This window comes from Chionomys nivalis, chromosome 5 (assembly GCF_950005125.1).
Source record: "Chionomys nivalis chromosome 5, mChiNiv1.1, whole genome shotgun sequence".
Taxonomy (NCBI): domain Eukaryota; kingdom Metazoa; phylum Chordata; class Mammalia; order Rodentia; family Cricetidae; genus Chionomys; species Chionomys nivalis.
Window position 1 is genome coordinate 99628202 of NC_080090.1, and position 27982 is coordinate 99656183.

The 27982-nt window shown below is 35.5% G+C and overlaps 1 protein-coding gene across 5 annotated transcripts in view; it reads left to right on the forward strand.

Moving 5' to 3' along the window:
• Ptpn4 (protein tyrosine phosphatase non-receptor type 4) overlaps positions 1-27982 on the forward strand; it is a 182482-nt gene that overhangs the window by 95789 nt on the left and 58711 nt on the right. For all 5 annotated transcript variants that reach the window (XM_057769289.1, XM_057769285.1, XM_057769287.1 and 2 more), the window contains 4 exons: positions 3682-3770; positions 13188-13251; positions 17587-17759; positions 27718-27786. In XM_057769289.1, the coding sequence (XP_057625272.1) occupies positions 3682-3770; positions 13188-13251; positions 17587-17759; positions 27718-27786 (395 nt within the window). The remainder of the gene's footprint in view (positions 1-3681; positions 3771-13187; positions 13252-17586; positions 17760-27717; positions 27787-27982) is intronic.

Below are 27982 nucleotides of genomic sequence, written 5' to 3' on the forward strand. Positions count from 1 at the left end.
GGGCTGGGGTGATTGAACCAGGGCCTTATGTGTGTTGAGCAAGTACTCTTATTCTTAGCCATACAAACTCAACTCCTCAAAATTTTAATTCCCTGAGAGAACTAGGTAACAGGATAATTTGTGTTTGCTGTTGACGTAGTTGCAATAAAAATTTCCTCTCAATATAAATATTTTCACAATAGCATAAGTGCAAAGTTGGTAGACATAGACTGTTCTTATTTTTTCCAGGTGGTTTTTTATGTTGTAAAAACAATGTTTATAGACTGAAAGGGGATAGTAGTTTTAGAAAATGTGTTTTATAAACATAAGGTTGCTTTAGGAAAGTACTTTTGTATAAATATTTGATAATCGTGATCATGCAAGATGCTGTCATATCACTGAAACTTTCATTCTTGTTCTTAAGGTTTTCAACACTGAACTGGTCATTTACTTGTAAAGCCCCAAATATAGAATATCAATGTGTCATGTTTGTATTTGTCTGACATCTCTTTATTAAGGTGGAATTTATAATTACTGGCTTTTCACAGTGTAATGTTTATCTTGTGTGAAACATTTTTCCTTTCAGAAGTTGTTACCCTCTTCCTGGTGTTTGTGAATGACTGTAGCTATATTCCTTTTTGTGAGTTATCAAGATTTAAATTCCTTTCAAGTACCTAAAGTATAACCATTTTTCAGTAGAATTATAGTCATCAGTTGAGTCAACAGTGGAGTTTTTATTCTTTAGCCTAATTAGGCTAGTATTAGGTGGAATGGGGAGGAAAGGGAAAAGCCTTGATTTTCCTTAGATACATTATTGAATTTACCTTGATAAACAGACACATGGAGGTACAGAGTCCACTGCAGAAGTCCTTACTCATAGTTCTGTCCTCTAGTGCTTTGTCCTTCAGGGCCTCCCCTGATCAGGTTTGGAGCAGTGAAATCTACTTCTATGTTTCACAAATCATATGTCTATCTCACTCAAATGATTGATATCTTGTAATTCTTTAAGTGTCTCTTGAACTTCTTGCTATTTTTAAAAAAATAACCCTTCATTTTCCTTGGGGCTTATTATTTTAGAGATTAGGTTTATTACATACTCTCATTGTGTTTGTACAGCTAGGTTTTGCTTTTATTACATGGAAGTTTACAATTGATGTAACTACATTTGTTTTGACTAGTTTATGCTTTAAACTGGTCAGAAAAGGGAGTTCTACTCATTTGCAGTTTTCTAAGTGATTTTTATTCTGTACAGATTCTTGGCCATTAAATACAAAAATATTAAACCTTAAAAGTTTAAATGCAAGGTTACTAAATCTCATATAACTAACTGTATTGTTATGTTGATTTAATTAGTAGTTTTCACTTGTTTAAACTGTTAGGATTGTAAAAAGTTTCTGAGACAGTACTAAATGTAGAGGGTCAGGTTAAAGGTGTTTAAATTTTAAGTGGTTAGCTATTTAGGAACATGTTTTGTCCAAACCAAACAAAAACTGTCCTACATGGTGACTTATCATATGTGCACTGTGAACTTGAGGTAAGATTCTTCATCCAGGCCAACATAAATATATAGTAATATGATGTTTTCAAGATATTTGTTTGTTCCGTTCAGGTATAGTCTAAAAAAAAAATAAAAAAAAAATAAAAAAAAAAGATATTTGTTTGTTTGTTTGCTTTTTCGAGACATGGTTTCTCTGTGAAACAGTCCTGACTGTCCTGGAACTGGCTTTGTAGACCAGGCTGGCCCCAAACTTACAGAGATCTGCCTGCCTCTACCTTCCAAGTGCTGGGACTCAAGGTGTGCACCACCACTGCCTGGCTCCAAAATATTTTTTAAAGGCCAAAGAAGGCATTATGTCTTAGATGTGCATACTAAGACCTCAAAAGATCATTCAGTAAATATAAAGGGAATTTTCCAAAAAGAGGAACACAGAAAGAAAACTTAAGTTTTAATTGGATATCAGGCAAAAGTGTATTTGAAATAACATATCTTTCAAAGACTGCAGAATATGGCATTTTAAATGTCTTAATAACTTAGGGCTTTTCATGACAATGAGACATGTCTGCTCCTGGCAGCACCAGCTACTTCAAGAGGACGATGGGCATTGAAGAGGCTACTTATGGAGTTTGATAGCCATTTGGGCAAGAAACTGCTCTTGCCTGGACTGTTGCATAAACTGGACACAGAGAACCCGCAGAGAGAGGACTGCTGAACTTGCCTAAAGGTGAGATGGTCTTTCAGGGTTCCTGATTCATGAAAGAGTCTGCAAGACATTCTGCAGGACGCAGCAGAAAGTGCCTGAACTGTCTTTGAAATTTCCTGCTTCATGGAAAATTCTGCTGGATACTATGGGCCTGAAGGCTGAAGATGGATGCCCCAACGGTACAAAAGAACCTTGGGTGACTGTCCAGGCAGCAAGATGTCTCTGTCATTTCTAGAGTTTTGGAAGTTGCTTACTTCTTGTTTACTTAGGTAATATTATATCCTTCTGGAGTCTTTGATGGAGTTGAAGAATGGTTAGTTATAGTTTTCCTTTGTTATTATAAAAGATAAAATAGATCTAAATATCGTAACTGTACTTCTTACTTGATAACTGTTTTGTTATATGTAATTTTACTATGTTAAAGTTAAAGCCTTTTTTGTTTAAACAGAAAAAGGAGAAATGATGGAGTGTCATCTATCTATCTGTTGCTTTCATTGGTTAATTAATAAAGAACTGCTTGGCCTTTGATAGGCCAGCCCTTAGGTGGGTGGTGTAGACAGAACAGAATGCTGGGAGGAAGAAGCTGAGTCAGGCAGTCGCCATAGCTCTCCTCTCTGAGATGGCATTAAGAATATTCCCGGTAAGACACCACCTCATGGTGCTACACTCATTAGAAATGGGTTAATCAAGATGTGAGAGTTAGCCAGTAAGAGGCTAAAGCTAATGGGCCAAGCAGTGTTTAAAAGAGTATAGTTTCCATGTAATTATTTCGGGTAAAGCTAGCCAGGTGGCGGGACGCAGCCCCGCCGCCCCTCACTTCATAGGACAATGATTTTTTTTCCTCTCCTCCCCTTCCTTCCCTCCCCTCCCCTTCTCTATCTTTATCTCTCTCCTCTCCTTTCTTTTTCTTTCTTCTTTCTCTCTCCTCTCTCTTTCTTTCTCCTCTCCCTCCTTTTTCTTTCTTCTTTCTCTTCTCTCCTCCCTCCCCCCCTCTTTCTCTCTCTTTCTCTGTATGTGGTATACAGATCCTTACATATGTGTGATGTACCTGAACATGTGTACATGTGCATATAGAGACTGAGTTTGATGACAAGAATCATTCTTGATGACTGTTCTTATTCAGTTAGGCAGGATTAAACCCAGAGTTCGCTGATATGGCTAATCTTGCTAGACAGTTTGCTCAGAGAATCACTTTTTTCCTCCTTCCAAGGCTGTAATTACAGATGGGCTGCCAAGGTCACATGGGATTCTAAGGGTCAAACTCTGGTTCTCATGCTTGTGCAGCAAGTACTTAACTGCTAAAGCATCTCTCCAGCTTCTAGATTAGTGAATTTTAATACTGCCACATTTAAGCTTTTTGAAATTTGCCTTTTATGAGACAACAACAAACTGTTTGGGTTTGCAGTTTAGTATAATTCAGTTTTGTTTAAAACACGATGTGTGTTTTAAAAAATCTAATCCTGGTTTAATTATTTTAGATTGTCATGTGTTTATTTTGAAGGATCAAAGTAACAATGAAATCATGATTGGAGTGATGTCAGGAGGAATTCTGATTTACAAGAACAGGATGCGGATGAATACTTTTCCATGGTAAGAGTTTCTACAAATACTTTTGCATTTATCATATTACCAAATATACTAATTCATATTAAATAACCTTTAAACTGTTTTAATCTAGTCAGCTTTCATGTGTGGTTCAATTTATACTTTATTTTGCTCACTGAAAACGAATCAAAAGATACCAAGATAATTTGTTTCAATATTGCTTCTTAAAAGTATTGTTATATTTTCTTCTTAGAGAATATACACATATTATCATAAGAATTCTCACTTGGGGCTGATATAAGATTTGCACTTGCTGTTTTTATTTAAATGCATCCATTGAAATGTCAGTTTATGAGCTGGAAGATGCATGGCTACTGAACCAACGATCCAGTACTGTTGGGTTTTACCTTTCTTCCTTTGTCTTATCCTTCTGCCATCTTCTGTTTGTTGTCCTTGCTCTCATTGTTCAAGATGGGCTACCACTATGATTTATGATTTCTGTATCTCAAAGCAAGGAAAAAGAGAAAACATGTTTCTTCTAAAGGTGATAAATTAAGGACTATAAAAATCACTTTGATCATTAATAACTTTAATGTATTCAAGGTTATTCAAAGGTTTAGCTCTTTTAAATAAAGTGAATTTAGGGGAAGAAGCAAATCCAAATTCAATACATTGTATCAATAGGTTTCTTTTGTATATCTCCTAAAAGATTTGATCTTGTTTTCCCCCCAGTATTTATTATTTTTAATAGGCTTCTAGAATTAGTTACTTTAATAATACTTTGATAGAATAAAAATAGAAATATGATGGCTAATAGAAACAAATGTCTTAGGAAGCTCTCATAACTGCCTTTTCTTTTAAATACTCTAACCCCAGGATTTTTTTAATATGTCACCTTTGAAACATTGTATTACTGATGGAAATGCAATAAGATACACTAACTTTGGAAACTGGCAGTTTCTTTAAAATTAAAATCTATTAAGCAGTGCTCTGGAGGAACAAAGAAGAGGGTGGAAGGGAGGAGGAGGAGGAAGAGAGAGAGAGAATTTATTAGGTCATCTTACAGTGGCCATCTGCTTGTTGGAGTGGTTGGGAAGCCTAGAGTTCAGCCTGAGACGTTCAGCTGTCTCAGTCCAGTACTGAAAGCCTGGAAATTCCCTGGAAAGTTGTTTCTATTGAGTCAGTATCAGAAGACTGAAGTTCTAGAATGTAATGTCAAGAAAGAGTTAAGTAGCATCTGTAGATGAACTCATTCAGAAAGAAGCAGCAGAGGCAGGAGTACAATCCTAAACCTCTTTATATCTGGTTGCTGGGGATGGGTCTCAGCTAATCCTCTCCTGGAAACCCCTCACAGACACTCCTAGAGGTATGTCTCCTCTGCGACTCCAAAGCCAATTGTGATAATTAATTTGTCAAGTTAGTGGGAATAGAAATACTATGGAAACAAGCCTTTAGGCCTGTACCACCATGCCTTCTCTGCCGTGATGAACTGTAATTTCAAGCTGTGAGCCAAAATAATCCTTTCTTTCCTTAAGTTACTTTTGTCATAACAAAAAGAAAAATACTTAATACAGGCAATTGATGCCAGCAATAAGGTTGTTGCTGTTTTGCTGTTTTAATACTATGTGGTTCTTAAGCCTGTAGAACTAGTTTGTATGGGAAAGTGTAGAAGAATTTAGAGTTTTGGATTATAAAAACCCCAGAATTCTGTAAGCGGAACTTTATGGGTCATTGTGGAAGGCCAGGATTCAGAAAATACTGGATAGTGGAGGCCTGGCTTATGAGGTGTCACCCCACCTTTTTTCCCCAAGACAGGGTTTCTCTGTAGCTTTGGAGCCTGCCCTAGAACTAGCTCTTGTAGATCAGACTGGCCTCGAACTCACAGAGATCCTCCTGCCTCTGCCTCCCGAGTGCTGGGATCAAAGGCATCAAAGGCATGTGCCACCACCGCCGGGCTTTTTTGGTTTTCTTTCTTTCTTTCTTTCTTTCTTTCTTTCTTTCTTTCTTTCTTTCTTTCTTTCTTTCTTTCTTTCTTTCTTTTTTTCTGCTCATGAGGTCTTAAAGGGAACAAGTACTTTGTGGGTATCTGGGCTTGAGGCCATTCATGTTACATTATGGCTAGAAAAAAAGAAAAGAAAGAAAGAAATCTAACTTTATTTGGCTCATGTCCTGAGAACTTAAGTTAGACAAATTGAAAAGGAATGGGCTAATTTATTTGGTAGAGGAAATTTCAAGGCAGTATTGTGTTGTTTGCTGTTTACAGTCTTCTCCAGCCTACAGTAACCAAGAGTAAAAAGTGGAGCAGAGAGATGAAAAGTGGAGGTCTGTGAAGAAGAGTATGAGCAAGTATGAAACTACGGAAAAGACAGGCTCAAAGAGCTGTGATCATTAGAGAGTAGGCCCAGTGAAGAAAATCCTTCACACTGTTTTCTTAGGAATGGTATCCCAAGAATACTGAAGGCTCCATCTTGTAGAAAATGCAAATTTATTTGAAAAGAGAAAACCTAAACTGAGAATATTGCTCAAGGGGTTCCTTGCTCAAAAGCAACTGTCGCTGGGTAGTGGTGGTGCACACCTTTAATCCCAGCACTCTGGAGGCAGAGACAGCCGTATCTCTGAGTTGGAGGCCAGCCTAGTCTACAGAGCTAGTTGTAGGGAAGCTAGTTCAGTTACACAGAGAAACCCTGTCTTGAAAAACCAAAACCAAAACAAAACAAAACTTGTTTCCCAGGGTCACCAAATAGGCTGCAACTGTGCTCCATTCTGAGTTGGCAACAGAAGTTAGCACTTTTGTGCATCTGATACTGACATTGTAGACATTAAGATATAAGACTGAGGAGGCCCTGCAGTCTGCTGTAATGGTTTTAGAGATCTGCTGAAGTCAGTTAATATGTGGGAGGGTTAGAGTCCCATTAAAAAGAAGTGGCCAAGAGGCAACTGCATGAAGTTGTGAAAGTGAAGTCCAAGTTTCAATGGAGATTCTAAGATTTTGTTGATGGACCAAGGGATGTCCACTGCAGGAATGCTACAAGAGGAAATAGAATGGAACTGGTTTGAGTCTATGTATATATTGCAGGTATTTGGAACTGGAGGGGTCTGACTGCACAACCCTTTGAGCCCACATGATTCCATCATCTTACCCAAAAGCCTCACATGGAGCTACAGAAGTTCACATTTTCCTTGCAGGGTTTATTATCTTGCTTTAGTTTGATATTTGGAATGGAACTTGACTGTATCATTGAATGTATGTAACTCGCTTTACTCATTGTTCAAGGCTCATAGTTAAGGAACTGAGGCTTGAGAAAGTCTTTTGAGCAGTGTTCGAACTAGTAAAGACTATGATAACAGAAATAAATATCTGAAAAGTAGTTTCTACACTGGACTAATAAACAGTGGTTCTTAGCCTTTGGGTTGTGAACCCTTTGACAAACCTCAGTCTCCAAAAATATTTATATTATGATTCATAACAGTAGCAAAATTTCAGTTATAAAGTAGCACTAAAAATAGTTTTATGATTTTGGGGAGGGTGTCATGAAAGCATGAGAAATTGTATTATAGGCCGGAGCATTAGGAAGGTTGAGAACCACTGGACTAATGGAACTGGAAAGACCACTGGAAATGTGGGCAGCATAATTTCATAACCTGGAATCTTGAACCAAATGAAAGACAGAACGCTGAATTGTAGCATTCGTTTTTCTCATTGCTTCTTGACTACGGTCACAGTTACCTTTTGCTGTTTCTGCCATGTCTTCCCTTCCATAATGGACTGTGTTGTAATAAGAGTGGCGGGCTATGTTTCTGGCACCCAGCCACCCGCACGGCTAGCTTTATACCCAAAATAATTACACGGAAACTGTATTCTTTTAAACATTACTTGGCTCAAAGTGTGAGCCAGAATAAACTCTCTTCCTTGTGTTGTCTTTGTCAGGCGTTTTGTCACAGTAATAAGAGTAGTAATTAATAAATACATTGGTCAGATATCAATAGACCAAACATGGAGCCGTGTAATCCTAGCATGAGAAACTTAGGTCATATATGTAAAAATAAGATTTGTTCATAAAATTCATAGCTAAAGTGTTCATAACATAAAATGAAAATCAAAATGTGTATCAACTGAAGGAATAAACAAATTATGGTATAGTAACATAGTATAATTCTGCTTAGCATTAAAAAGAGATGGACTGTTGATACACTAAAACATTTATACCCCTACCCTCATCTTTATACCAGGTCCAAAAGAATGTACTTTTCTCTATATGAAACCTTATAATATATATACATATATATACATGTGTGTGTGTGTGTGTATATATATATATATATATGGGATGAGGCTATTAACTATAAATGGTCACCAAGGAGACTTTGTTTGTTGTTTGTTTGTTCGTTTTCGAGACAGGGTTTCTCTGTAGCTTTAGAGCCTGTCCTGGAACTAGCTCTTGTAGACCAGGCTGGCCTTAAACTCACAGAGATCTGCCTGCCTCAGCCTCCCAAGTGCTGGGATTGCGTGTGTCACCACTGCCTGGCACCAAGGAGACTTTCTAAGATGGCAGAAGTATTACATGATTGCTCTGTGGTGGTTATGCAGTTGAACAGATTTATTAAAGTTCTTGAATTGCTCACCTAAAGTTGATAAATTGTATTATAAATGCAAAAAAACCTGGTGAAACTGAAGATTGTTTAATGTTTCATCTTCTACCTTGGTAATATTTTCTGTGTAATTGAAATTGTGGTATGTTCAAATGAACAATAACAAAATTCTTGCTTTTAAGTATAGATAGGATGCACAAAAATTAATTTTTATATTATATGTCAGAATCATAATTTATTTTCAGGAGATCATACTTAAAATGCAAATGATAATTAAACTGTATTTTCAAAGCTCTGTATCATATAATCTTTTTATTTTTACTGTTTCACTATTACAAAATGAGGACTCCGGCAAACTACTGATATTTTTGTGTGAACAGAAAAGAATATACTATGTAGAATATTTTACTGAATTTGAGATGGCTTTTTAGGATGCAAAAAAGGGATCTCAGTTGGAAGGACACAGTGAATTTTGAGGAATCAGCTTATGTCAGATATTTGTGATGAAGACTTGATGCATCATTTAAATGTATTTGAAGCTGGCTTAAAATTGGGAAATAGTACTCATATGCCCAAAGCCTTATGCAGGTTGGGTTTAAGAAAACCAAATAATGAATGTTAACATTGAATTATTAATTAGAAAATATTTCTATAGTGATATTTTATTTATGTTTTTTAAATAAAGCTTGCCTGAAGACCAGAATGTAAAACTAAGCCACTAGAGAGCCCAGGCAGTAGTAGAACATACCTTTAATTCCAGGATTTGGGAGACAGAGGCAGATGGATCTCTGTAAATTCAAGGCTACCCTGGACTACACAAGATCGATTCAGAAACAGATCCAGGTGATGGTGGCTCCTACCTTTAATTCCAGCACTAGAGAGAAATATAAGGTAGGATGCCCAGGAGCTCGTTCTTTTTCAGTCTACAGGTAAGAGCTCTCTAGTGACTTGGCTGCTTTCCTTTTCTGATCTTCAGGTTGAACCCCAGTATCTGTCTCGGGGTTTTTATTATTTGTGCTACATATTTCATGATATGAATCTTAAATATTGCTTTCAATAATTAAATATATGGGATTTAAAGCTGCTAGAACTATCAAGCCCATCTCACCATGGGCTATAATGGATAATTTCCAGCTATTCTCTACAATACGCAGTGCAAGAAAACAAAGACATTAAGATAATAAAAGAAGGACAGAGAGTTTATCTCCCGATCTGACATGTAAGGTGTTCACTGTCCTGCTGCCACAACAAAGAAAAACCCAAAAGAAACTGAAAATTGACAACTTTCTTTAAGTTCTTCTCAGAGTAAACTCCTGCCTTGAGAGTTGGAGACAAGTGACTAAAAGGGAATGGATGATTGGGAGTGCTTAAAAGGTGGCGGGCGACTCATTGCCAGGTGGCAGATGTAGAATGGATTAAGAAAAAACTTAAGGTGTCCCGTCTTCTGAGAGTCTTCAAACTTTGTGAGTTCATGAACCAAGTGCCTTTTCCTGTTTTCGTGGTGAGAGCTGAGGGGGATGGATTTCTTCGATGCCACTTAAATTTAATCATCGGATTAAACCGTATTCCCCAGGTCACATATTACAGGCTGTATCAACAAAGGTCCTGTCTAATAACAGGGGATTACAGCTAAAAAATTGCAAGAAAAGCAATTGAAAGAGACTAGTAGGAAACCAGGGACAGTGAGAGTGGCAGAATAAGGGCACTTGCAGAAGCTAAACCTGCACTTCAGGCTGCTCACAGTGCAGTAACCACAGCCTTCGTCCTGTCAGATGAACATGAAGTTTCAGCTGAGGAATGTTTACCTGATTCCTTTTAGTCAGTAAATCATATCTGGATTCAACTGCAAATTTCAAGAGAATGAAAACACCAAAAACATCATTTTGCAGAGAAATAAGGACAAGAATTACATGACACTTGTCTTTGGAAAGCCCACAAATGATGGAGTGAAATATTCGCAAGTGTTAAAAGATGAAATTCATCAACGTGGTCTATAGTTGCAGAAGCAAGAGAATTAAAGAAATCCTGTCATGTTAGAAACATTAAACTAAATTCTTCAGGAAAAATAGCACCCACCATTTCAGATTGAAAGAGGCAGATTATCAAAATTGATTTTTAAACTTATGAATTCCACTGGAAAATATACAGTGCTTGTAGTATATTTAAAGAACACAGCATCACCTAATATAATTGTGAACCATTTTCATTGTCTCGAAAAGATGATTTGTTATAAATCATTTTGTACCCCTTGTCTTGCCTCTTACTTCCAGCCCTAAGTATATTTCTATTTTGTTCTAAAATGAGATAATATACCATGTGTTTGAGTGACTCAGCATGTTCTTAACATTCATCTATCTTAGAGCATATATCAATCAGTGCCCCCTTTAAGGCTAAATAATGCCCTATCACTTAGTTACATCACGTTTTGTTTCACAGCTCATCAGTTGTTCCTTTGGACTTTAAAGACTGGTGCTTCACTGCATATTTGTATAAGTGTTGGTAGGGGGCATATACAAAGGATTAGAATTTCTAAGTTCGCCAGGCCTTTTTCTCAAACTGTGTTATCTATCACCTTCCATTCCCAATGGGATATGTGCTAGGTTAATTTCACCATAGTCTCCCTACCATTTATTGTTAGTCTTTTGACTTAAAGGCATCCTGCTGGGTACTAAATGATATCTCATTTTAATCTTAATCTGTATTCTTTTATAGCTAATAATGTTGACCATCTTTTTATGTGCTATTGATGTTTCATCTATCCTCTTTGATATACTCAGAAGGGATTGAAAATTTTACGTATATTCTATTTACAAGAGGTATATACGAAACAAAGAGATTGGTAGAATTCACTATAGAAGATAAATCAAGAACACAGAAATCAAAGGAAGAAGTATTATATTATAGCTATCTTGGGCTGGAGAGATGGCTCAGCGGTTAAGAGCATTGCCTGCTCTTGCAGAAGTCCTGAGTTCAATTCCCAGCAACCACATGGTGGCTCACAACCATCTGTAATGAGATCTGGGCCCTCTTCTGGCCTGCAGGCATACAACACAGACAGAACATTGTATACATAATAAATAAATAAATATTTAAAAAAATATAGCTATCTTATTATATAAAACAAGTGTTATTCATTGTTTGATAGAATGTTTGTAAGAAACACAAGTCATACAAGTAGACTTTTGTTAAAGACCATCATCCAGTGTAAAATTTTGTATTGTTTGATGTTTTCTGGTGTTTGTAAAATGAAGGTGACTAGAATTAGATTGTATTTTCTCTCTCGTCCATTTAGAAATGAATAACATTTTTATTTGTTGCTTGCATGATGATTCTTAATATTAATGTATAGGTTTAAAAGTATATGTAGTTCTGTATAGGTTTTTAAATTACTTTCCACAAATATAGGCTATTTTATACAGTCTTTTTACTTTCTGGAAATAATACCCTCTGTTATATGAGAAAATAATATATCTATGTTTTTATTTATTTATGAAGTAAGAGCACAAGATATAATAGAAAAATAATAAATTTCAACCCTGGGTCTGGGAATTTAGCACAGTATTATAGCACTTGACTGACATGTGTAAAGTCCTGGGTTCAGTCCCCCAGCAACACAAAGTTCAGACCTAAAACCTAAACTTATATTTCCCCATTCTGAAAGGATCTGCCTACGTATGACTGGTACATTTGTCTTCTCAAGTGACTGAGATTGGAGAACTTTATTCTTTGAGAGCTTCTTAATAGATACAGGTATGAGTCATGAAGATCAAAACTTAGAACCACTGTCAAATCTTAGAAATACTAGAAAATTGGGTCCAAACTCACATTTTACTAAGATCCAGTCTCTTTGGCCTCATAGCCTTTAAGTGTTACAGCCAAAAAAGATCTGAGTATTACTTTTTATATGGTTATTTTAAGAAGCCAAGGGCCGGGCGGTGGTGGCGCACACCTTTAATCCCAGCACTTGGGAGGCAGAGGCAGGTGGATCTCTGTGAGTTCAAGGCTAGCCTGGTCTACAAGAGCTAGTTCCAGGACAGGAACCAAAAAGCTACGGAGAAACCCCGTCTCGAAAAAGAAGCCAAACCAGCTTGAGTCAAGAATTGTACTAATGGCACATTGAGAAATTAGTGTTATATAAATTGCATATATTTGGGCTGGGTGTTGTGGCCACAGTGAAGTCAGGCAAACCAGACTGGTTTACAACAGTGAATTCCAGGCAAACCAAGTCTATATAGTGAAAGACTGTCTCAAATAACAAACAAAAATAAGTTACATATATTTTAAAAGGTAATGTATAAGTTTTTTTAATGGTTTTTAAGATAAAGTTTTATAAAACCCTAAAATTTTACACTTTCCTTCATGCATGCTTTATAATATTAAAAATTTTAAATGTTATTTATATTTGTTGAGATTTTAATTTTGGTGAATATTTCTGAAAATAGAAAATTGGAAAATATGTAATTCATAGAAGATAGAATTTGGTAAAAATTTTCTCAGTTGAGCACCTAGGGTTTTTTTTGTTTTCTAGGAAGCTCCATAAACTTTACATTATTGATATATGTATTAGAGATTATATGACAAAATGTGAAAATATTGGCACACATTTAACTTAAGATCATGGCCACTTACCTGTGTGCACATGGGCAACAGTAATTGAACTTGGGGTTATTAGTAACAAAAACAAAAATTAAAAAGAGGCCATGAAGTTAGGAAGGAGAAAGTGTAGTAGTATCAGAGGGAGTTGGAGGTATAAATATATGAAACTTTCAAAAACCATAAAATATGAAAAAATCATACCTATAAATTTCCAAATCTTTTAATATTTTCATATTTAGCCAGTAATTTTTAACACTCTAATTCTCTTTTATGCAGGTTGAAGATTGTAAAAATTTCTTTTAAATGCAAACAATTTTTTATTCAACTTAGAAAAGAATTGGTGAGTATTGATCTAATAATTATTGATACAAATGAAGTCTTTTAAGATTGCCTAGCCATAGGTGGGGAAAATGGCTCAATTTGTATAGGGTTTATACAAGTGCAAGAACAGCAGTTGGATGCCTTGAACCCAAATAAAAAAGCTGCATTTATAATCTAGCTGTTTAATCTGAGTACTCAGAAGCAGACTGATCCATCCAGCTTCCTGACCTGCCATTCTAGCTTAATGAGAGAGCTCCCGGCCTTTGAGAGACTGTCTCTAATATTCTGAGAAATACTCCCTGAGATTATCCTCTGGCATCCTAATACATGTGTGTATGTCCACCTACATGCCTATCAACACACAGTGATAAAAAAAAATAAAACTTTCTGTCATTGTAGACAAAAGTGCATACATGTAAATACTTGTAAACTTCTCCCATATTAAATCCATAGGAGTTCCTTTCATAGGAAAGCTTATTTCATTTTGAGAGTGCTGAATATTTGTTTCTAGTTCATGGACTTACATCTTGTATCAAAGTGATAGTATAGTGTTAAAACAACTTAATCTTATAAATTATTTTACCTGTTTTATCAAATTAACTAGCTTTGTGTGGTATGGTGACATAAACCTATAATCACAAGCATGCAGGAGGCCTATCTGTTTGAAGCTGTCCTCAGTTATAAGGCAAGACTCTGGCACAAAACATATACATATTTGCAAATATTAATGTGCAAACAACCTAACCTGTTCTTGGTTTGCATTATTTTTTATAAATCTTTGCAAATTAATACATGATGGCCCTACGTTGGTTGCCAATATGTTTTAGGAGACTGTTTGTTCATTTCTCAGCCACCCAGACTCCTGAAATAATCACACAGAAACCATATTATTTACATCACTGCTTGGCCCATTAGCTCTAGCTTCTTATTGGCTTACTTTTACATCTTAATTTAACCCATCTCCATTCATCTGTATATTGCCACAAGGCTGTGGCTTACCAGATAAAGTTCCGTTGTCTGTCGCTGGCAGAGCTACATGGTGTCTCATTCACTCTGCCTTCTTCCTCCCAGCATTCAGTTTAGTTTTCTCCACCTACCTATATTCTGCCCTGCACAGGCCTAAGATAGTTTCTTTTTTAACCAGTGATATCCACAGCATACAGACGGGAATCTCACATCAATGTTTTAAGATGTGTATGTGTAAAATTTCCTTAAAATCTTAACACTGTATTTGAATTAGCTACAATATCCACCTGTTAGAAGAAAGTGTTCTATTTTGTGATTATGGTTTATCATTTATATTTTCCAAATATGGGAGAATTTTAAAAATAAAATTTTTATCAAAATGAAATTTAGTATGGGAAAGTACTTAGACCTTAAGTATATACTTGATAAACTCATATTAATATATAGAGCATGACCTAGTTCTGTGCTAATGGAGGAGATGTCCACTTCCAGCTATTAACCTTACCAACAGATAAGCAGCATTATTCTCATTAGTACTGTCATAAATTAGTTTATACTCATAGCTTAGAATGAAGCTATATAGCATGTTTATTTGTATTTGTCTTCTTTCCCTTCACTATGTGCAATTCATATTGTTGTACTGACATCCATGATGTTGCATGGTTTGCTCCTTATTGTGTGATATTCCACTAAGTGCATATGCCATAAACTATCAGTTCATTCTCTTCTTAGTGGGGAATATTATGACTAACCCTGGTACAGAACAGTCACACCGTGTGTGTGTGTGTGTGTGTGTATGAGTAAATATCCAGAGAAGAAAGTATAATGAATCTTGTTATCCAGACACTAGAGAACAGATATTTTACTTGGAGTAACTATAGAGACTATTGTAGAAGGAACTTTTCTAGTTTACCTCATTGTGGTGAATGTGTTACCGATAATAATAATAATAATGATAACAATTGTGAAGTGTAACATTTATTGGAAACAATATGTGCCTGGTAATATATGAACCATTCTTATTATTTAGTTCTCATACTTGTTCTCTTAGAGATTGTATCAGTTAGCATCAAAAGCCAAATAGGGAGTGGCTAAAGACCACACACAGGAATACTTTGCAGGTCATGTTGCCAATGTTTCTCTGTAAAACATTTGTTTGTAACTATCCAAACTTATAGTCAGGTGTAGTGATGCACACCTGCAATCTTTGTGCTCTGGAGGCAGACATTGTGGGGTAGCTACTTGTTCAAGGCTAGCCCTGGTTTACAGAGCAAGTTTTGGACATATAGAGCTACAAAGCAAGACTTTGTGCCTAAACCACAGCAGCAAATCCAAACTTTAATTTGTTGCACTTACTCTTTTTTTTTTAAATTAAATCACAGCTTGGCCTGTTGCACTTACTCTTAAGACACTTTATGTCCATTGTTTAATTGGAAAAATTGTTATTGTACTTCAAATACAGTTAGTGTCCAAATTATATACAGACTGTTTGAAGCAATTGTTTAAAAGGGAGGCAATATATCTAAATCTTAGTGCACACACACTAAGAATGTTACTGTATTATGTTCTCCGTATGACATTCTGTCATTTTTCATAATGTTCATTGTATATTATATAACATGTAAACTGATAGTGCATGTACAAACAATTGTTAATGGTACATTTAATTTTCTAGTGATCAACAAGTTATGCTTAGTGATTTTACTTTCTAATATGAAAATTCATTCTTATATATGAACATTTTATTATGATTTAATTATGGAAAATATTTGCATGATGAAAATTTTTCTTGAAGAAAGCATAGGAGTTCTTAACTTTAAAGATAATTAATTGATCTTTTTGGACTGTTTCAAAACTGGTAACTTTTCATCAGGAGGTCTCATTAAGAGAGTAAAGTAGCACTGACCATATACATAGTACACATGCCTGTATAAGTCCTTGCATATATATAGTCTATCTAACAGAAAATATGCCAGTGACTTAAATACCAACTTCAGGAAGGACAGTATCCACATGGTAGCCAGATATTTAACAAGATTAAAACAAGAAAGTTGTGAGTTCAAAATCAACCTTGGCTACATAATGTGAGAGCCTGCCTTAAAAACTAATACAAGGTAAACATGACAACCCAAAGCTATAATCCCAGCATTTGAGAAACTAAGAGGGTTATTACCACAAGTTCAAACCTGGCCTGGTCTACAGAAGAGGCTATGCTTTACCCAACCCCCCCCCCCAAAAAAAAATCCACATGGCCATTAACATGAAAGGATGTTGAATTTTATTAGTCATCTAGAATAGGTGTAGGTCACAACCAAAATGTTTCACTTCTGCCTGTCTATCAAGACAGTGAAGTAAGAAAGACTGAAATTAGGTGGTGTGGTACATGATTATAATGCAATACCCAAAGATAAGGTAGGAGAACTGTCATAAGTTCTAGTCCAGCCTGAACCACATAGTGAGTTCCAGGCCAGCCTAAGTTACAGTGTGAAATGCTGTCTCAGTAAACAAATACAACACCAAAACAGAAATTTCCAGAACTGGTTAGGATATAGATAGAACATACTCTGTTGTTGGAAGTATTAACCACTCAAGCTAAACATATATGTCATGATCCAGGAACAGAAATATATACATGTATATACAGATGCTAGGAATATATGTATATATACACACACACATACAACATTACTCTTCTATCCCAAATGGGAAATATCATATGTCTATGAACATTAGATAAACTGTTGTGGCTATATTACAATAGAATACCAAGAAAAATGAAAACAAGTATGACTAATTTATGGTCATGACAAAAAAGTAATTATCATTAGAAGATAATCTAGTGTCAGAAGGAGTGGAGAGTATCACCATGGGGCATAGAACAATCTGTCATAGTCTGCATTGACTGGTCGCATAGTCTGGAGTCAGAACTCAGGAGATATGTGCTTTGCTGTAATGTGGTTTATGCAAAAAAGAAAAACTAAAGTTATTCAGTTTTAGCGCTAGCCAGTGTATAATGCGATTTTGTAATAGTGCTTGGAGGTGCTGAATATTCTTATTTTTCATCAAGGTACAATGCAATTTGTGTGCCTATTTTAAATTTAATTTATGGTCCAGGATTATATTTTGAAGCAGACTCATAGCTAATAAGATTTGAAAATGGTAAAAAATTTAAACTTATTTCTAACTATGATAGAGAATAGAAGTCCCTTGTAAAATTACTAAAATGCATTTTACTTATCTTTTCACTTAGTTCACTGAGTCGTTGTTGAATAAACAAAATCATAAAGGAGGAGATTAATGTTTATAGGGCTTGCTTAATTTATCTGACAAAAGTATTTTCAGATCCTGATATTTTCCCATATTCTCTGAATTTTGTCCTTTAATACAGCATGAATCTAGAGAAACATTGCTGGGATTTAATATGGTGAATTACAGAGCATGTAAAAATTTGTGGAAAGCGTGTGTAGAACATCATACATTCTTCCGCCTGGATAGACCACTTCCACCTCAAAAGAATTTTTTTGCACATTATTTTACCCTGGGTTCCAAATTCCGGTACTGGTAAGTACTACTTTTATACTAACACTTTATTTGGGGAGATTTTGTTTCCCCTTACCTTTAGATTAAAGGTCTAAGGCTAGAGAAAGGGCTCATAGATTAAGAGCACTAGCTTCTCTTCCAGAAGGACACAGGTTTAATTCCCAGCACCCACATGGCAGCTCACAGTATTTGAAACCCCAGTTTCAGGGCAGACATCATACTCTTTTGGCCCCCAGGAGCACCAGGTATGCATGGTACACAAACATATGACAGACAAAACACCCATATACATAAAATAGATTTAAAAAATAAATGAATTCATTAAAGATCTAAATACAAAGCAATAGAATCGTTGTTAGTCACATAACCTACAGAGTCAAAATCCTTTCTATACGTGTGTATCAGTACATCATATGATGCCTTGTGATGCATACTAAACTTGAAGACCTGTGCTTGTGATTGTGCTGTAGATAATTATTTTATTTAGTAATTAGCTATATTTGTATAGTTACAATCTCAACAGATTTTATAGTTCCCAGTTTATTTATTATATATATGGAAACTTTTCTATAAGATATGTTCATTTCATTTGTAAAAGCTAATAATATATAGTCTACAGTTTAGCAGTTCTTGGAGTTATCCAGCCTGAAAGAATTCAAAACAACCATTAAGCAAGCAAACAAAAAAGATCCCCAGATCCTGACATTTTCCTGTATTCTTTGTCTATAATTCAGCATAAATTCAGAGAAATAACTTTTCCTAAAATTATGTCTTAAAATTTTTTTCCTTTATTTTCATTTTCTGTGTGTGGGTGTTTTGTCTGCATATATATCTATGCACCATATGTGAGCAATGCCCAGAGAAGGTAGAAGAGATTCCCTGAGTTTGGAATTATAGACAGGTGTGAGCTACTGTTCAGGTGCTAGTAATCAAACCTGACTTTTCTAGAAGAGCAATCAGTGCTCCTAACTACTGAACCGTTTCTCCAGTCTCCCTAAATATATTTTACTTATTCTCTTTAATTTTTTGATGGACACATAATGAGGTGTAGTGTGGCCTTTGCTGTGTATGCAGCATTTAATCACCAGCTATATCTACAGCCTCAGATGTGCATCATGCCCTTGTGTTGGGAATATTCTAAACTCTGTCTACTACCTATTTTGAAATTTACAATTAATGCCAATCATAATGAATTTTCTGTGCTATATGAGAAGTAATTTTCTTATTCAACTGTGAATTTGGCATTTAATAACTTTTTAAAATTTTTTGAGGGGGAGAAAAAAAATTCTCCCAAAGGCAACAAAAAATAACTTTGAAGAAACCCTGATTAGTCTTATATGTAGAAGTCTAAAATAACACATAAAAGCTAGTTTTGAAGTGGAATCTAGTACGACTCATGCAGAAAAAGCTACTGGTGATTTAATAAAATAAATCGTACTCATTTTTATGTATTTTTATTTTTGACTTTCCATCTCTAATATTTTATGATGGAAGAAATTGTTATATGATAAAAAATGTTTAGATATACTTCCAAAAGATTACTAACAAACTCGAATATCTATAAATGCTCAACATGTAATATCAGTAAATATAATAACAACATTTGTGCATGATATATCACTTAAAATACATGCCTGTCACCCCATGGAAAGAAATTTAAGTATAGGAATTCAATATCAGCCATGAAGTAGAATTTTTTTTTTTTTTTTTTACCAACAACAACAAAAAAAAAGAAAACCACAGCAGATTCTTAAGTAGCTTGACAACATGTTTTAGCAAGGCCTTTTTTTTTTTTTTAAACTTTTCTAAAAGCAGTATTCAGAAAGATACTATGCAGTACTTGCCATTTTAATGGTTAAGTATACTGAGGAAGAGAATGTCAGGTCAGTGATGACAATCAAGAAAACACAGGTACTTGCTGATAGCTTCAGCAGGGACAGGAATGTCCTGTGCACTCTCTGAAGGGGAGAACATTGCTAACCTTTCTAAAATGAGTTTAATTCCTAAGTGTCATTATGCAAGGATACACACACGTTTCATTTAGACTACAAAGAAATGAGTAGAGTTCAGGAACTAACCTCCACTTCATTTCCAACAGGTCTTAGATAAAATAAGAAAAAAAAGTCAAATAGGTTGCTCAGACCATACAACATCCAATAGAAAAGCTAGTCACGATGAATCCAAATTAGAAAAGACAATTGAAGAACTAGTTTGGGGGAAAACACACACACACTGAAACAGAGGAACTCTCTAATATAGATAGTTATTTAAAAACCAAGCTCAACAACGATCTATGTCTAGAAAGAGAAAGAAACTAAGACTGGAAGCTGGAGAGCTCAGTGGCTAAGAGCAAGTGCTGCTCTTCTAGAGTTCAATTATCAACACCTATGTCACCATTCACAGGTGCCTGTGACTTGAGCCCCAGTGGGATCGAGTGCCTCTTGCCTCTGCGGGCGCCTGTACTCATGTATATAGATACACACATGCACGTGATTAAAAATCAATATAAATCTCTTTTTAAAGGAAAAGAAACTAAAATTGGCTAAGAGAATAGCAATAACCATTCAGGCAGTTACTACCTTTGGTAACTGATGGGGAACTCAGCCAATCACATTCTGTTTAGGGTGTGTACCCCTGGGGCCACAGAAAAACAGATAAACCATCCAGGTGCGCTTGCCTCCTTCCTTTTGGTCCCTGCGCTCCTGGATCCTTGGAACCCTGCGTTTGTAAGTTCTCTTTCTTCCGTTTATTAAAAGCTGAATCTATTATACTAAGCTGGCCTGGTTAATTCTAAATACCGATCGACCACGCCCCATCAGGTAACATTGGCCTAGTATTAGCACATTTCATATATTTTTTAAGAAAACTAAGATTATGGATGTTTTGAAATTGAATGTTTTAAAATAACTTTATTGGAGCATTCACATATAGTAAATAACTATATTCAAGTTTTACAGTTAATGAGTTAAATCCCCTTGAGTGACGATTCAGTCAAGGTAGCACACATGCTCATTATTCTCAAAAGACCCTTCATGTCTCTGTAACTCCTTTTGCCAATCATTTGTCATTAGGAAGTTGCTGGTCTGTTGTCTCTTTAAGCTGGTTTTCATTTTCTAGTTCCTCATATAAATTGCATTTTTTTATAATGTGACCACTTTTACTTAGCATAATTATGTTGTTTCATCCATGTTACTTATATTGCTAATTCTCTTATTGCAGAATTCTACTTTAATGTACAAATATGGTTTATTTACCATTCACTTAATAATGGATATCCGTTTTCCAGATTTGGGCTATTATAAATAAAGCTTCTGTGAACATACATACATACATACATACACATACACACATATGCATATCTAAGGTTTTATGTGCACGTTTACTTTGTTTTCTTGGGTAAACAACTATGAGTAGAATGGCGAGGTTATATGGCCGATGGATGTTTAACCTAGTAAGGCACCTCCAAATATATCTTCAAAGTAATTAGGCCATTTATATAGAATTCTGCAATGTGGAAGAGTTCTAGCTCAGGGCTGGTGGTATAGCCTAATGGCAGAGAACTTGCTTAACATGTGACAGGCCCTGGGTTCAATCCCCAGCACTGCCCCCAAACAGTGTGGAGTTCCAGTTTCTCCCGTGGATTCATCAGTGTTTGCTATTTCATTGTTTACTTGGGTCTTTTGAACAGCGTGGGTCTTATTTTGTTGAAGTTCTCTTACCAGTTAGTCCTTTTATGAATCTTAGCTTTTTGTCATATCTGTGAAAACATTGTCTAGTCCACCGTACAATAACCTATTTCTTTAGTTTCTTGTAAAAGTTACACAATTTGGGCTGGAGAGGTGGCTCAGTGGTTAAGAGCATTGCCTGCTCTTCCAAAGGTCCTGAGTTCAATTCCCAGCAACCACATGGCGGCTCACAACCATCTGTAATGAGGTCTGGTGCCCTCTTCTGGCCTGCAGGCATATACACAAACAGAATATTGTATACATAATAAGTAAATAAATAAATATTTAAAAAAAAAAGTTTCACAATTTTAGCTCTTACATGTAGGTCCGTGGATTATTTGGTATAAAATATACATTGAAATTTATTTCTTATCTGTGATGTTTAGTTGTTCCTTTTCACTTTTGTTGTTCATATAAGTATTGTCTTGTTCATTTACTTTATTACTAAAATGTAGAAGTTTCACTCTTCCAATTTTGTTCTTTTAAAAAGGTATTTTGGGTGTTCTAGATTTTTCGTATTTTCATTTGAATTTGAGAATTATTAATAGTATCTCTATTCCTAGGTTTTAAAAAAAGCTTTCAGCTAGATTGTGACTGTATTGATGATAATAAATTTTGGAAGATTGATATCTTAAAAATACTGGTTCTTTCTCCTCATGAAGCTTAGTGTGTCTTTAAGTTTTAATTTGTATCTCCTAGCAATGTTTGTAGTTTTGGGCACCCATGTCTTTCAAGTCTCTATTAACCTTAATTATTTTTAGACTTTTATTCTAAATTATATTTTAAATTTTCAATATTGGTTACTCCTGCCATTAAATAAAATAATTAAATTGTTAAATAGAATAAATTAAATCTCATCAGACTGAATTACTTTTAAGCAATCTATGTGCCAACTAAATTTTTTCTTCAGATTTATGTAGCTCATTTCTAAAATGAAGTAGAGATAGAATTGCCTGAAAATGGTAAGCTCAGTCAGATTGCCATTCAAGAAGGTTTAAATCCAACATAGTAGACATTATTCAATATGTAAAATCTCAGGCACCGTATGATCTGTGTATCAGGTCCTGAAGAGATGACACAGTGCTTCGGAGCATTTGCTGCTCTTACAGAGTAACTAGGTTTGGTTCCTATCATCCACATGTTAGCCCAGAACTGTCTGTAACTCCAATTCCAGAGGTTCTGATGTTGTAGAATTAATACTCTTTTCCAGGGAGAATTCACTCTGTACACTTAGAGATTAATAAAAGAAAAAGCTCTTTAATTTAGTGCACATCTGGCTCTGGGTAATGCCCACAAAAAGCTGACCTTGATTAGAATATCTTGCTAACTCATATAGTCATAGGTTAAGCATTTCCTATATGCTGTCATCCTTAATTTCTTTTAGGCTCCAACCTAAAAGGCGGGTTACACTTTGAACAATTTAAGCAGAGACAGGAGACAAGAAGTCTCCTAAGGCACTTAACTTAGGCAGATGGAAGATTTACACAGCAAAAATATTGCATATTGCCCAAATTATTTTAAGTACACCTGTGCATTCTTTTTCAAATAGATGTTATCCAAGGTCATCTTGCCCATCTGGTAGAATTATGCTTTTCCCAAGAATAGAACTTGGGACTTTATGACAACCCAGGACTTTTGATGTTGGTTGTGACCCTGCACTGCCCCCTCATTGACTGTTGGAGGCATGCTCTTTCATAGAGAGATGGGCATAACGGCCCATAGAAGTCAGGGTTATCTCCTTTGTTATTGGATTGGAACCCAATAGCTAGTTAGTCTTTCTGAACAACATTTATATCCTAGCATCCTAAATTTTGCTTATCTCTAACTAGCCTTGTTAACAGACTTCTTATTTGGGGGTATTTTGGAGGCAGTAGCTCCCTTTGTTAAATTCTACTTTGTGTAGCTTATTGTGTCCTAAGAAAATCTATTAGTAAGTCTTTTACAATATCCCTTCTACTCTTTTTTCTTTATTATTTAAAACAACTTAAAATTTAAATGTATTTTGATGATATTCTTTCCCCCTCCGAGTCCTTCTAGATCCTCTCTCCCTCCCTACGTATACACCTTTAAGTTCTTTCTCAAAAAAACAAGTAAAACCCCAATCCAACAGCAAATACCCCCAGAATCAAGAAAACAAAATAACTCCTTCCTCACAAAAGACTCACCCAACTGTGTACACACACACACACACACACACACACACACACAAAATGTGGACTCCATTATGTTGCTCAACTACTCCTAAACATGAGGCCTGTCCAAGACTATGATATACCTAATTTTACTCTATTGGAGAAAACTGATTTTCCTTATTTCAGTGGTTATGTGACAGTTCAGTTGTTATCTTTACCTAGTGGCTAAGTTTTCCTTCATTCATCCATCCATAAATCCATAACTATTCTATTTCCCTTTCCTTTTGAGAGCTATCTGGTTCCTCTAGACAAATGGTTATCAATGTGTACGTCCTGACCCCTTTGGGGGTCGAATGACCCTTTCACAGGAGTCACATATCAGATATTCTATATATCAGATATTTATATTATGTTTCATATTATGTTATGAAGTATCAACAAAAATAATTTTATGGTTGGAGTCACTACAACATGAAGAACTATATTAAAGGCTTGTAGCATTAAGAAGGTTAAGGACCCTTACACTATACACTCTAGTTCTATGAATTGTAGCTTGGTTATTATTGACTTAATAGCTAATATCCACATATAAGTGACATATACCATATCCATCTTTCTGCATCTGGAATACCTCATTCAGAATTTTTTCTAGTTCCATCTTTTTGCCTGCAAATTTCATGATAGCATTTTTAAATGACTGTATAAAACTCTATTGTATAAATATAACATATTTTACTTATTTATTCTCCTGTTGAGGAACATATAGGTTGTTTACAAATTCTGGCTATTATGAAACTTCAAGTTTCTTCTATGTCATTCATACCCTTCTCTGGCCTCTAAAGGCACTGCACATGCATGGTACACATACATATGTGCCAACAAAGCCCTCTTACACATAAAATAAAAATGAAAATAGAACTTTGAGGTTTGTTTCTTCCTCCCTCCCTCCCTCCCTCCCTCCCTCCCTCCCTCCCTCCCTCCCTCCCTTCCTTCCTTCCTTTCCTTTCTTTTAAAATAGTAAAATCAGGCCAGTTAAGTAACTCAAGAAAATAACTCAAGGAAAGCCCTAGTCCAATAGCGTTAATCCTTAGCAACTGTCAGAATGACAAGAGAAAGGAGTTGAAATGATAAAAGCTTTTTAAAATTAAAAGATAATTTTTAAAAAGAAAGATAGGTGAGAGGAAGTATTTGTGTCCATGGACAAAATTTAAAACATGTCATATTGTAAATGTGCATATCAACTTTGTAAGGTTTTTCTAAGCCTTCCCCACTTCCTTCCAACCAACAGCAATTCTTTCCTGAGCACATGCCTTGTAATCACAGCATAAGACTATGTCTATATTTCTAGCCTTTCTAAGTAAGTATATACGAAGTTCCAGAATGGTTTTTTGTTTGTTCCTTTGATTTTCGTTTGTTTTTCAAGGCGCGTTTTTCTGTAGCTTTGGAGCCTGTCCTGGAACTCGCTCTTGTAGACCAGGCTGGCCTCGAACTCTGCCTCCAGAGTGCTGGGATTAAAGGCGTGCACCACCACTGCCCTTCCCCCAGAATGTTTTTTTTTTTTATCTTTTTGTAATGATTATTTCAAGCTGAAGACTAACTTATATTTTAGTTGTTCTTTTCATTATATTTTTTATTACTCAAGTTTCTGTCATAAGCTTATGTATATGTATGTAACAGTTGGTAGTTCCTCATTCTTTAAATTCGTACTGTCACAATTTGGTATTCTAATATTGCCACAGGTTTCTATTTTATTCTAACTCTTAAAGAGTGTGTTATGGAAAATATGCAATATAAATCCCTTTGAACAATCAACTATTTCCGCTTGCCATGAACTTTGACTTGTTATTCCAGCCTTTTGAACAATAGAGTTGTATTTAAATCTACTTTACTGCCATATTAATATATCACTCAGGACTGAGTTAGAGAAACTCAGATTTCTTTTTGATATTTTGTGTAAAAGAAAATCCTTAGACTTGGTTACATAGACTTTTAAAAACAAAAAGCAAACAAAAATGGGAAAGTACGTTAAGAAAGGGTGATTCTTTTTTTTTAAAAAAAAATTATTTATTTATTATGTATACAATATTCTGTCTGTATGCCTGCTGGCCATAAGAGGGCACCAGACCCCATTACAGATGGTTGTGAGCCACCATGTGGTTGCTGGGAATTGAACTCAGGATCTTTGGTAGATCAGGCAATGCTCTTAACCTCTGAGCCATCTCTCCAGCCCCCGAAAGGGTGATTCTTGAGAACCACGTATGCAAGAGGAGTAATACACAAGGGTCACTTTTGGTTTGGATTCCCTGAGCCTACACCTGCTACTACATTTCAGAGATACTATCATGGCCAGTCCAGTTAGTCCTGGACCTGTCACAGAAGTACTACTTCCTCAAGGTGTTGTGCCTCTCTGCCCTTTGTTCCCAGGTCTTCTGAAGCAGCTCCCAGCACTTGCAAGCACTACTTTGCATTTTTCTTTTTTCTTTTTTTTTTTTCATGTTTCCTAAAATGGTTTTCATTTATTTATTTGTTTGTTTGTTTATTTATTTATTTATTAAAGATTTCTGCCTTCTCCCCGCCACCACCTCCCATTTCCCTCCCCCTCCCCCATCAAGTCCCCCTCTCTCATCATTCCTAAGAGTAATCCAGGGTTCCCTGCCCTGTGGGAAGTCCTTACTCTTCTGATCTTCCTTCTTCTACACATTGTGAAAGCAGAACCTAGCAGAAATTTAAGTGGGAAAGGAATCAAGAAAGTGGGGAAAGTACAGCCCCATGATAAATGTAGCAAAGCACAGGGGTACAGAATATCCGTGTTTAGACACAGGTCATATATATTTATAGTTTCAAAAGTTAAGTTCTGTGTTTGTAGTTCTTAACTTTAAAATGTATCTGAAGCACTTTTAAATTATTAAGTGTGAATTGTCTTGCAAGTGAAGTAGTAAAGTCAGCATGACCTGTATAGCTGCATACAATTCTTTCTTTAATAGACATGCCCAAAATAGACATTGATTAACCCCCTCCCCTCATGGTAAGCAATGACTATGAATACTGATGCTATTCTTATATTTAAGATGTTGAAATATTATTGAAAATAGAAAGTGGAGCTGGAAAGATTAAGAAGGTTTATTGATTTCTTAACCACTTCTGTTTATATATGTGTTTATTCCAATTCTATATATCCAAGGGATTAAATGCATTAAACTAGTAAACCTGAATATATGGTGGTCTTAGAAGCAATATAATTTTCTATGAAACATTAACCAACATTTTTTATAAAAGTTCCCCATTTTTACATTAAAAATCAATCATGCCATTTAGTTCACAGCTATTTAAATTTGCCCATGTAGTCTGAAATTTGCTTGTGTGGCTTTGAGAATATATATTTGGCTACTTTTATATACATTAAATATCTTTAGTTATAAATGGTTCTACTTTCTGTACTAGAAATTTTTATGTTCATTCACAACTCAGTAACAGGTTATCTTCATCAATTCGCTGAGAACTACTCTTTCAATAACATAGTTAACTGAACATAGTGATGTACCACAGAGAATGACCAGATAGATATCTCCTCTGTGTACACAGTGTGCTTTCTAGGCAAATAAACTTCAAGGCAAAAATTGTGCCCAGAAGCCCCAGTATTTCTGACTTCATTTCTTTCCTACATTCAAAAATCTTATATTTTCTGTATTGGGACATAGAGGGAGTTGATAGGCTGTCTTCATATATGTAATAATTGGTAGTAGAAGAGGAAAGAAAAGTTATCCAAGATACCACAAAGTTCAGCTCATCAGTTAGACGCAATGGAGACATTAGCTAAATCTACCTGTAGGGTAAGTCAGGGCTGTGGAGCTTGTTTGATACAAGGCATCTCTAACTCTAGAGAGATTCCTGTCATCAAATTCGTGTCTATTGGACACATCTTGTAAACTGCTAATTAAGCTTTGCCTATCCCAGTGGAACTGGAAAGTAATCCAGTCTTTCCTTCTTATTCTGCTGCTTTTATTGTTCTTCTTGTCATCATAAATGTCTTGTCTCTTATAAAGTTGTAATATAATCATGCTGTATGTTGTCATTTTATCCTGTAGTCCCCTTTAAGATATTATGCATATTTATGTATTTCAGTGGGAGAACTGAAGTCCAGTCAGTTCAATATGGCAAAGAAAAGGCAAATAAAGACAGGGTATTTGCAAGGTAAGTCAATTCTGTTTTAGTTATCTGAGGGTTTTTGTTTGTTTGTTACATTTTATAATTTTATTTTTTGATATATTACACACATACACATGCCTGCGTGTGTGCAAAGGTCAGAGGACAACCTTTGGGAGTTGGTTCTCTCCTTCCATTATGTGGGTCGTGAGGTTGAACTCACATTGTCGGCTGGGCAACAAGC